Below are 12,544 nucleotides of genomic sequence, written 5' to 3'. Positions count from 1 at the left end.
TAAAAGAAGACACTAAAAGGAAAGAACGCACTACAGCTTAGAATTGTATGATATTTTAGTATATTCTTGTATTTTCGATTTTAAACCTATCTAGGTAATTACTAAAACACAATCAAGAGAGCTAAATAAACTGATATCGTTATTATTTCAGTGACTACGAAATACGAAACTAGAAACATCCTAATATGTAATTCAAAGGTAATATAATATAGGTCTTGTAACGTCGATTTTTTTTATAAAAATTTTCCAAGAGTAAGGCAGGTAGAACGCTCGTAGCTGTTATTAAAACAAAAACATTACAAAACAATAGTTCAAGTCGAAACAGAGCTGAAATAACAAAGAAGGTAGAATTTAAACTAGAACATAGAGTCAAATAAGTTTAGATAAAAGAGCAATAAAAGAATTACTTGTATCGTGTTTACAAATGAAATTTAGCAAATAATAATACAAAAATACAAATGAATCTATAAAAACAGAGATAAACTAAAAGAGTGCAAACAAATCAAACAAAGAGCTAGATTATAGCTTTCGATAAGTTGTAAAAGAGTAACGACTAGCTAAAAGATAGATAGGTACTACGTGAATGCAGTCGAGATACGAAAAAGTGCTCATACAATGCTCGAAAAATGCTCTCGGCATATTAACATAATTGTAGAAATGGGTGGAAATAGATTGCTTACTAGACCTTTGCAAAATTGGAGAAATAGGTGGAAAATTGATCTAGCAAACTTTGTGTCAAAAGGGTCCGAAAAATACAGTTATCTTGAGAATAATCAAGATAATTACTCAGTATAGTATGACTTGATTTCTGTTAGATTTAATAGTATTTCTACAAATCTAAGAGCAATCCAGAAGTCTAAGGGGTATAATAATTCCAACAATTTTATTAGAACTCTTGAGCTGAAGATGATACAATAAGTACATTGTCATCGATAAGATAACTCGTATTACGAATTGTGTAGATCAATATTGTGTACCTTCAGAAGAGTAAGTAGCAAAAAGAATATATGACCCTATAACAAGTAGATATAATATCTCATCTTTACGAATAGATGACAACCTATACCTGTTCTTTTACATCAAAATTATATTGTTTACAGTTGTAAATTTAAACAATCTCGGATCTTTTAGTAGTAAAACACAGAAGCATTATCTTCATCTCCGCGATCTTTTCGTCTAATTCTAATTTCATTTCGTTAATAACCTTTGTTGTAGGTGAAATCAAATGGACTTTATCAGTTTATTCGCATATTGATTCGTCTCTATCAGCCAATGCTTATCCGTATCTTATCTCGATTGCAAAAAGCTTTCTGCGTGGAATGATTCCAGTGTTTATAGCAATAAATTTTAAGGGCATATTATTATTGTTGAATCCGAGACTCATTCTTCATAATTGTATGAAAAATGGGAAACTGGTAATCTGAAACTCCAATCGATTTGTTATTATTATATATCCAAATATTCTTGTTATTTAATGGCTCTCCCTGTAGTGTCCGAGCCGTCCGTGAGACACCTTGTGAATAAAATACAATTTAAAAATCAAATAGCCTTTTTATATTTATTAAAAAACACACGCCATTTTAATTGTTTTTCAAACCCAAATCCACTTCGTCCTACCATCTTTTTTTTTATTTTCTTACCATAGGCAGATTACTTATCTATTATAAAGAGTTAATTACACTCTCACTCTCCATAAATGTTCTGTTGGATTGTAAGCTGTTGAGTAAGGGGAGCGGATGCATTATTTCCGTGTAAGGAACTTCACTATAGATTCATATCCGAGTCTCCAGTATAGTTACATTAGCGCCATGAGGCACTTCCTGAATTTTGTTCTGTAATTCTGTCCTTATAAGGGATGGATTACAATAAGAAATTGCAACGCAATCAAAATCGGGAAAATAATACTGAAAATTATTTTGTACTTATATTGATGAAATTTAGAATACTGCTTGAACACAAACACATTTACAATATTAGTTCTAATATTATCCTAGAGAGTTCTCTGTATTAAATAGGATGGAAGTAGTTCATCAACATCAATGCTTGCGGTGCAACAAAACAATAAAACAATACCGACTGTCATTGAGAATTCAAATAGAAATATATTTTTACTGTATAAAACATTAAAAGCAAAGGAAATTTTTAGAACCCTTTGCCTCCTGCCCTTAGGCATTGCGGAGCCCATAGGGCTTTTCTGCCTGATAGTTAATCTGGCCCTGTTTATATACAGTGTTTGTTACTTCGAAGAACGAGTCGTTGCATGTGCTTTTACTTTAATATGTAATATTATGTTATCTGTGCTTTAACTAATGCCAATAACAATTTATACTGAAATAAAAAAAAATGTTTATTTATTTTCACTTGGTCTGCATCACACTTACATGTATTTATCATTATATTTCGTCCTATGTGTTATTCTGATGTGGAACCTATATTACTAAAAAGTTTCATCAAAATCCGCTTTTGCGTGAAAGAGTAACAAACTTACATTCATTCAATATCATCTATACATCAATACTCACAAACTTTCGTGTTTACAATATTAATAAGATTCTGGAACGAATAAAAAGAAATAAAGTGGTTCGTAAGTGAGAAAATATTGCATTCATGTCTATATATATATATATATTATGTATACTGTGAACTGTGGTTCCGTTAGATACTCCAAATAAACAATTAAGAAACTAATCCAGTGATTGACTGACAGCAATGAACATACGAAACTAATTTTAGAAGTCTGAGAATTTTCTCAGGCGTTCACTAGACTAAGTAAACTGACAGTTAAAGAAAACAACAGTTTTAGATCATCACGCAGCATAGCAATACTTTAAATACAAAGCCTTGTCATATATAATCTAGCCCGGTTTCGCTCGAGTGTATATGTATTACATATATAATCCTTCCTCTTGAATAACAGTATCCATTGCTAAAAACTACATTGTTACTTACACTAAATGTTCCTGACAAAACTCTTCAACAGAATTCTGATTGACGGAATGCCCGATGACTGGAGAAGGAGTCTCCTGATCCCGTTTTATAAGAATAAGGGTGATCAGTTTACGTCACATACATCTGTATTTCCACAAAACCTGCCAATTAATCTTATGTTTCAAAAAGGCGATAACAAGCTATGAATATTTATTACTAGCTGTGCCCACGGTTTCACCCACATGATATATACAGTTTCATCAGAATCCGTCAGTTTTTGAGTGAAATCCAGTAGTGTTTGCGTGAAAGAGTAACAAACATCCATCCATACTCACAAATTTTCTCGTTTGTAATATTAGTAACATTAACTAACTTTTGTCCGCGCCTTTATTGGCATTATATGGCATATAATGATTAATTTAGACAGCCTCTGTGATCTTCAGGTCGCAGATTAGATCTTCGCATCACACAAGCGTGTGTATTCATAAATATGACTGTTTGTATTGGTATGGGTGTTTTGTTTTTACATTTTAATATTATCTGTTGTCTAGTATCCATGACAAGCTCTGCTTAGTTTGGAACTGAATGGCGCTGTGTGAATAGTTCAGGGTTAGTTAATGTTTCTTATTTTACATACATGTCATATATATATTTCATGCTATTAAATTTCTGTGTATGCAGAAGATATCATCCGTTTTTATCATAATTGTTTGCTTTGAAACTAGACTGCAGTTGAATGAATTGTTGAGTAAAACAAATAGTAAGGTTATTGGTCCAGTAATTAGTAATAACAATGCATGACGGGTACGGGCGTCACAGTGTGTACTGTGATGTCTATGATGCTATCCATCATATCAGTCATCATATTGTTTACCAGTCTTGTTGTACCTGTGATACTAATATTCTTACCGTCAGAGATGAATTGAAATTGATTGAAGACTAATTAATACCAGCTTAACTCTCTAAAACAGCCAAAAACCTGTTCTATAGCACATTACAACTTTGCATACAAAGTTTGCATTAAATATAAAATTTTTAACTATGTTCGTGTGCTGGAGAATTTTGGTTTGATTACATTTCTAGGTACCATATTATTAAAAAAATAAATATACGAAATACTTAAAAATCTTATTTCGCCACTCTGGGTCATATTTTCTCAACTTTAACCTATATGTTGACATATTTAAATTTAAACAACATATTCTGTAAAAAAAATAATCCTAGTTCCTGAATTTTTATGTGAACCTTTAGCATACAAACAGTTACAGTTAACAGTCCATTATTCTACCATAGCTCAGTTATTCAATCATTAACTTCAATGAGTAACTTATGAATTAACAACCTCGGTGGTCTAGCGATTTAGCACACTGCTTTAATTCCGATGGTCGCGGGTGCTATTCTTCCCATAATGCCAACATTTGTATGTCATGTGTATAAATGTTTGTGTTGGTTTGGGCGTTTTCCATGTGTTCTATGTATGTATTTACAAAAAACCATGGTGTTAAATTGCCATTTGCCATGGTGGCTACCTGACCTCTTCACGCTCATCCTACTATCGACTGGTGCTCCGTCAGCGTGAACCATAAAATCATCCATAAAAAAAAGTCCAGTCAAATTCACCATTTCTAGTGGTAAAACCACTATGATGGCAACACTGAAAATAAACAACATATATACGTAGTCGCCGAGTTTCTTGCAAAAGTTTAAATGTACCTACTATACCAGTATAAAGTCCCCAGTTACGTTTTACCGTTTGGTGATTGCGTGCGCAGTATTGAGATCTAAAGCTGTTTGTTTGTTTGAATTAGCTTTATAGTACTTTTATACGGCTTTGCGTAGATTAGAAAAGGATTTTTTTCTAAAAGTAAAGGAATTCTGCTTACGTCATCGTTTAGTTGTTACACAGATGTGATCGCATATACTGTTGATACTATAAGAAATATACGGTAGGTACTATGTACAGGAATAATTGTTTATTGTTCGAAAAAAAAACTATATACTGTAATAAATAAATAACCCTGTACAATTAACACAACGCTATCTAGGATCACGGTAAGCAGAGCTTGTGTTATGTGTACTAGACAACTGATATAAATACTTTTTTTTACATACATATACATAGAAAATACCCACCCAGACAAACAATAATACTTGATTATTTTGAATAGAAATGTTTGCACCCTGCGAGGAATCGAACCTGCGCCATCGGAAGTATAGCTGTGTCCTAAAACGCTAGACCACCGACACACACCGACAATTTCACATCCGCATCCGTATCCGTATCCGGTCTAATAATCAGTCCTATATCTGAAACCTATCCGTATCCGAAATTTCATATCCCTGGTTTCAGGTGTCCATAGGCCACAGTAACCGTTTACAGTCAGATGGGCTGTATCCTGTTTCCCTGCCTCATAGTATAATAAAAAAACTTATAATGTATTAAAAAGTAAACATCAGCTGCGATTCCGAAGGTGGATGAAGAAGCAGCATCCTCGCAAATATGGTGCACCTTCCATTAAAAATGGGCATTTAACTCGTGGTTCCGGTATAAAATAGTACAAGTAAATTAATACCGACGTTATCCTGCTGTTAATTGTACGGCTGCCTCGACCATTGTTCCCAGACACGTGGCACATATAAAACTAGTTATATAAAACGAGTCAACACGTTGTAATTAAGTATCATTGGATACTTGTCGTTACGTTACTTTGTTGTTATATTTGAATTGATGACCTATTTCAGATTCAGTTCATTATTTAAGTCCATTTATAAAAATTTATACGAATATTACAATTTCAGAAGTGTGTTTGTCTATGTTTGTTACTATATCAGTACTGAATGAATCTCCAAATTTAATATAGCCTACCTCAAATTTCGCTTAGATCCGTTCAGTCTCCGTTTATGTCAAGAAATAATCAGGGGAGAAATAGGGGTGGAAGTTTATGCAGATGAAGACGCGGAACAACTAGTGTGTACCATTGTACCAATTGAACTTTTTTGTTCTTTTCTTACGACCTACTTCCCTAATTTGAAAAAATGTGTTATGAGACAATAGTTAATTAAAATTAATTTCTGAGAACGCTGATTGCATTTTATATAAATCCACTTAAGAGTACTAAGGTAGCATAAATATATAGAGATACGATATAATTATGTATAGTCATGATTATATCTATAGTAGTGTGCATATAATCTTTACTATTCTGTATGTCATCTGTCCATCTTTGTTTCTGTCTTCCTACACTTCTTGCTCGACGATTTTCTTGCTAGAACAGTCCAAATTCTTTCTTTATATCGTGCTAACTTATGCTATGCTACCTTCTTCCAGATGGCAAGATATAAGAAGACCGGCTTCATAGACGACGATGCTGGCAGCGTCAGTTCGATACAACTGAATGAAGGGGTGCGGTCTGGTGGCACTCACATAAGATATCACATGGTAAGTTATGATGTAACTATGCCATGCAAATTTGTCATCTATACTAATATTATAAATGTAAAAGTAGGGAAGCTTGTTACGCTTCCACGCAAGAACTACTGAACCGATCTTCAAGAAATTTTGATCACATGTTCTTGGAGATATTAGAATGAACATAGTATACTTTTTATTAAAAAAAAATGTTTTTATAAAAAACAATAAATTAAAATATCAATATTTTGCTACTTCAGCGCTATCTAACAGCCAGTAATGAAGTTATGCGAGCGAAGCCGCGGGTAAAAGCTAGTATTTTATAATAATGTGCCTACACTTGTAATATATTAGTCAACAGTCGATACCCTTCCATTAGTACCTCTCCAGATAACATAGATTTAAGTACAGTATAAAGTCCCGACTCCGGGTCGAATGTACGCGTTATTAATAAGCTATGTAGCACACTATCAAATAAACTTACTAATACACACTAAATACTACAATCATAACACCGGTATACTCACTACCTAGATACTAGTATAAACAATAAATTATGTAGCGACACTTCACCACATCATATATGTATAACGATACAGTGGTGAGGATCACCACCGCGCTATAATAATAATAATATCCCTGGACATTTCACATTTCACACAACGCCATCTAGTCCCAAGCTACGCATAGCTTGTGTTATGGGTACTAGATAACTGATATAAATACTTACATACTTATTTTTTGTAAATACATACACAATATGCATAGAAAACACCCATACTGATACAAACAATCATACTCATGAATACAAATGTTTATACCGTGCGAGGAAATGAAACCACGACCATCGGAAGTAAAGCGGTGTGCAAAATTACGTTATATCTCATTTATTATAAATTTGCAATATTTTTCATTGATGTTGTTATTGGTCATAGCATAATGATATATGGACTATAACCTTTATGATTAGATGACCTACCCAAGACCTACCTAAGTTTTTTTATTCTAACCAGTATTTCCTGAGATTGGTGTCAACCAAACAAACTTCAACTTTATAATATTAGCATGAATTATAAATGCGCAGTTGAACGTGGATAAAAACATGTGTTACTCAGTATTCAGCTGAAAAACAGGATCAATGCCCTTGTATACGTATACATAATATAGTTATTATTATGATATACGAAAATACAGCACGGTACACTTTACCGCGGCTGCCCCTGTCTCGTCTATATCTGACCAGCCAAGGAGCGTGCTTTATAAGCCATGTTCCTATACACATGTTTTTTTAAAACTAAAAAAACCACTACGAGTAATTACCTACTATTTATAAACCTGAAATAACGAAAAACACCAATTGAGTATAATCAATTACTCAGAAAGCAATTTATTCCCCATATTATAACAAAAAGTAACAAAAGTTACTGAACAGATGTTTGATATGGGATCACGTCTCAATCATAGAACTAAGTAATATCTTAATGACAATGGTGAGAATTAAACTTGCGTTCAGGCTTTCATATCATTTATTTATTATTTGAAATATGTCAAATTATAAAAAGTAATAAAATTTAGTATCGGCAACAGACAATTCTAGCGCCTAAATAAATAGTACAGGCAATAATAGTAGCAAACGTTATTCATTGCTATGAACATTTCTTCAGGTTTTGTTCAATTACCGTACCATACTACATTACCCGCCTCGGCTTGGCACATGCGTACTTATTATTTTAGAGATATAAAATTTTAATGAAAATAATTATAATTATTGGGCAGTACCGTAAACCCAATAAATAAATAATTGTAATTAGATTCAATATAACTACCGACATTAATGAAAGATAAAATAAAATAATTAGATGGATTTATGATGCAAAAATATAATAATAATAAATAAAAAAAATCCTTATTCAAAAGGTACATATTTTTTTTAACAAATTACTTTCTTTTACATATATCAAATAGTTCTTAACAATATTAACCCTGCATGATGTTTTATTATGTTATTTATACCATTCGCAGTGGATTGATTATATTAAACTTTCTTTTATTTAAAGAGTTTATAATTATTGTAGGACTTAACTTATTCATTGTCATAATCAGAGAGATTTTTGTTTTCCTCGAATTCATAAATTAGATTCTCTGAGGAATCTAATTTGTAAATGTTAAATATTTCTGTATTTCCATACACCGTACAAACCACACAGTGCCATCCACTACCAAGCTAAGCAGAAATTCTGTTATTGGTACTAGAATTGTTATATCTAGATTGTGTGTGTACTAAGATACAAATAAAAACTATTATCTATCTATCTATCTAAAACTAACATAATTTTGTTGGTGATCTATTGTCAATTACCGACGTCTCGTGTTGAATATAACACTTACGAGTCTTTTTATGTGTTACATAAAAAAACTAACTAACTAAAAAAAGTTGACGACCCACCCGATGGTAAGCGGTACCCGTCACCTATACATAAATGCACTACGTACATCACGTTATCTTATATACTATGGTTGATATCAATAGCAGGCATAAATCTAGAAACACAACACGTTAATATTCGTACTGAGTGGTTCGCGTCGTCATTTCTAATATGCACTGCCAAAGACTAGAACACACTTCCACCATTCGTGTTCCCGAAGAAATGCAACCCCGGATTCTTCATGTTTATGCTGAATAGATTTCTTCTGGGTAAGCGCACTACATTCTAGGTTTTGCTATTCTTTACCATCAGATGAGGTAAGCGCAAACAAATTTATAATAATAATAAAAAAAACAACCAAACTAACCTAAACCTAAATAAATAAGGTGCTAAAATGTTCTACATGTATTAATGATTTTAGACCTGATTTGAAATCCTTTAAGTTAGGGTTCATTAAATGGTTATTGGAAAAAATACTTTTATTATATACAGGAATATTTGTTAAATGATTTGGTATACCTAAATTTTGATATTCATGAAATGTGTCAGATTCTAAAAAAAAAACTATATACTTACCGGCCTGTTGGTCTAGCAGTTTACCACACCTTTTACTTCAAGCACTGCTTACCTTGGGACTGGATGGCGTGAATTGTCCAGAGTTGTTTATTTAAGTATTTTGCAGGCATACTAGACAAAATAAGGTGTTTTAAGTATTTTATTATAAGAATTAATTTGTACCCATGATTTGACAAATAAAGGATTAAATATCCAATACGAAGACTAAGATCGAAATCGAAACAGCAGACAAAGCAAGCTGCTGGGATGGCTAAGTAGATAAGACTGTGGTACCTAGGCAGACGACTTTTTACTGTCTAATTCTGGTAAACAAACATTTCGTTGAGTATATTTCCAATGTATCGTATTACCATCTCTCTGATGTATTTGATTTATTATTAGTGTGTTCATTATTGGAGAATTTGTCAGAAAAATAAATCGATACACAAATGTTTGTCTGAATTCAAATTGTGGTATCTATGAGTCAGGATTAGAGGATTTGATCCCGGGATCCCGGTCGAAATTTCGGTCCCAAAAATCCCGGGATTTTTGGAATTAACAATTTTTTTTGCGAATTCATAAATTTAGTGTTTTTGCATGAAAGGATTTGCAGGAAACGAACTTAATGTCTATTTAACATTTATCGGCTATCTTGGATAATCAGCTGATTGAATTAGTTTGCAACAGCGTTGTGTGTGAATATGTACAAAAGTTCGTCTTCACGACGATCTGAAATATGAATTTCGTAGCAAATATTTCGTTGGCTATAAGTTCAACATTTCTTTGTAAGAACTGTAATGATATGTAAGAATTACCATATTTGTCGACATCTATGGTTTCGCATACCTACTTGTCTTACATCCCTATAGTTGTAGGGTATTTTTCTAGGTTTCTCTAAGTGTTTAAAAGTTAAAGTCTAACAAAGTTTACGCTAAATAATACAAATATTAGTCTTCAATGAAATTAGAAGTAATTTTTGTTTAATATAGCTTTAAGATAAAACTATTACCTATTACCAAAATAAAAATAGAATGATTGAAAATAATTTACTGACTTTTCACTGCATTCCTAAATTGATCCCGGTATTATCTTTTAGTAATCCCGAAGTCCCGGGATTAAAAATCTAATCGGGATCGTATTCTCTAGTAAGGATAGCAAACTACTAGATATAGACGTTCTAAGTCGGGCCGTCAGTTTGCTATCTGATTACATCATCATCATCTGCTTCTTCCTTATCCTATTTATTTGGGGTTATCTGATTACCTAAAAAGAAGAAAACAAACAAATATTCAGAGATTAAAAAATAAATATAGCACTCATAAACTATCAGAAATTGTGCATTAAACAAAATAAGAGTCTTTTATTATTTATATTTAATAATAACAATAATAAATAAGCTTATTATAGCATCAATGCCCATATCTTGTAAGTTTTTTACTAATCTAATGTTAGTAAAGTTCTTATTATTGTAAAATATACACTTACAGTGTATGTTGTTAGACCTTTGTCTAACAAGTATACTAACAAAATGGTGTATCATTGGTAGATAAAATTTTTCATCAATATTTTCAGATTATTTTTACATCAATTCGTTCTATCAAAAAGACATTTATAGTATAAGTATACAATTATTTACATAAAAAATATCAAATTCACACTCCATATTTGTTCGTTCGTTCCGTGACGGACAGACGGATTCGCAGTCGTCTTATTAGCGGCACATGTTTGCCATATGTTTAGTAGGGACACTGTAAGTTATTGTTCTTCAGTATATTTCCATTGGTAATGAATAATGATTACTTGGGCGTGTTAGTAGTTGTTGCGGTCTGTTCGTCATCATATGTCACTATACAGTAAATATAGTAATTCCCGATTAAAATATAGGTAAATGTACCATCATTGCACAACCCGTTAGAAATGATCGCCCCCTTTCTTGGAGCTTATTAATAATGGGGCTTAGTGGTACCATTACATATTGCCTAATATTAATTATAATACTCTTTTTTGTGCATAAAAATATATTTACAAATAAAGAACTCACATACACATCATTAATTCTTCGAGCGGTTTCTGCAGCACTGGTGTCACGGCGGAATTCGTACGCATAAATAACGCAATATTTTATTTTGTAAACTGAGTGACGCAAAGAAAAAAACGAAGATGGAAAAAACTTATGGATAACGGTTTTTGAAACACAAATGCAGTATAAATTTGAAATTAGAAATCCTAACCAAAGAGGAAATATTTGAGATCAAAGTGGCCAGTACGACAAAACGCCAATTTTATATGTAAAGAGCTAATACAAAAATTTGTTAACAAAAGGCATTATCGCTCAAAGTAATCTCTTACAGACAACCTTGCGTAGCAATATATCACGACAGATTGACTTCCACTCACCCGATACGATATTAAAACCTTCAAGAAAAGAGCTTTCTTCTTAAAAGGCCGGCAATGCACTTGCAATTCCCTTGGTGTTGTTGCTCATAGGCGGCGGTAATCACTTGCGATCAGATGCGCCGCAAGCTAGTTTGTCTCCTATGCTATAAAAAAAGTTTCGTGGAAATCGTCGTAGTTAATTACTGGTGAATTGGCCACGAAGTGTTAACTGGGAACCAATGGGGTAATATCCACTACTAATAATCCCCTCCCCTACTTTATCCCATTATCCATATCAATATTATCAAATTTATGCGGCTAGTAAGTTATAAATGTGTTATATATGACTTGATTAGACCACTAGTTTGCTTAAAATAGTAACTAATATTTTTCCTTGAAATGTATATATAGGATTACCTATTTAAATATTTTAATCAATAAACATATTTAAATCGATACAAAATAACTTGCGTCACGGCATACATCATTTAATGAACTTGTATGAACAAGGTGGTGTTATAGTGTTACGCACGTCTCACTTGACTGATGGCGTCATATGGGAGGCGCTTACCATAATTTGTTGTCATTGTGTTCATAGAACTATACACCTACTATACAATTATAGTATATGTATATATAGTCTTTGGTAATGTTATGTTATCTTTGGAATAATTAAACCACAGATAACATGATATTACATAAATTAAACTATGATGTTTATAACATACTCTGCATATGCAGTTTATAGAGTCTGTATTGTAAAATGGCGGGAACGGCTAAATTATATGTGACGCAGATTTAACTTTTTATTTAAATTAATATTGAAATACAGTACAATTGTTCTAAAAAT

At 32.4% G+C, this 12,544-nt stretch overlaps 1 protein-coding gene across 2 annotated transcripts in view; it reads left to right on the top strand.

The window, feature by feature from the left end:
- Window positions 1-12,544, top strand: part of LOC131851354 (endothelin-converting enzyme homolog) — a 47,708-nt gene that overhangs the window by 1,464 nt on the left and 33,700 nt on the right. The window contains exons 1-2 of one of the 2 annotated variants that reach the window (XM_059201854.1): window positions 4,791-4,874; window positions 6,257-6,367. In XM_059201854.1, coding sequence (XP_059057837.1) covers window positions 6,257-6,367 — 111 coding nt within the window. In that variant the 5' untranslated portion in view covers window positions 4,791-4,874. Of the gene's footprint in view, window positions 1-4,790; window positions 4,875-6,256; window positions 6,368-12,544 lie in introns of those variants that run through there. The other variant, XM_059201849.1, reaches the window with a different exon arrangement.

The sequence above is a fragment of the Achroia grisella genome, unplaced genomic scaffold (genome assembly GCF_030625045.1).
Source record: "Achroia grisella isolate CSIRO2021 unplaced genomic scaffold, CSIRO_AGI_Agris_v1 utg1174, whole genome shotgun sequence".
Taxonomy (NCBI): Eukaryota; Metazoa; Arthropoda; class Insecta; order Lepidoptera; family Pyralidae; genus Achroia; species Achroia grisella.
This window is presented reverse-complemented; position numbering and strand designations above follow the sequence as displayed.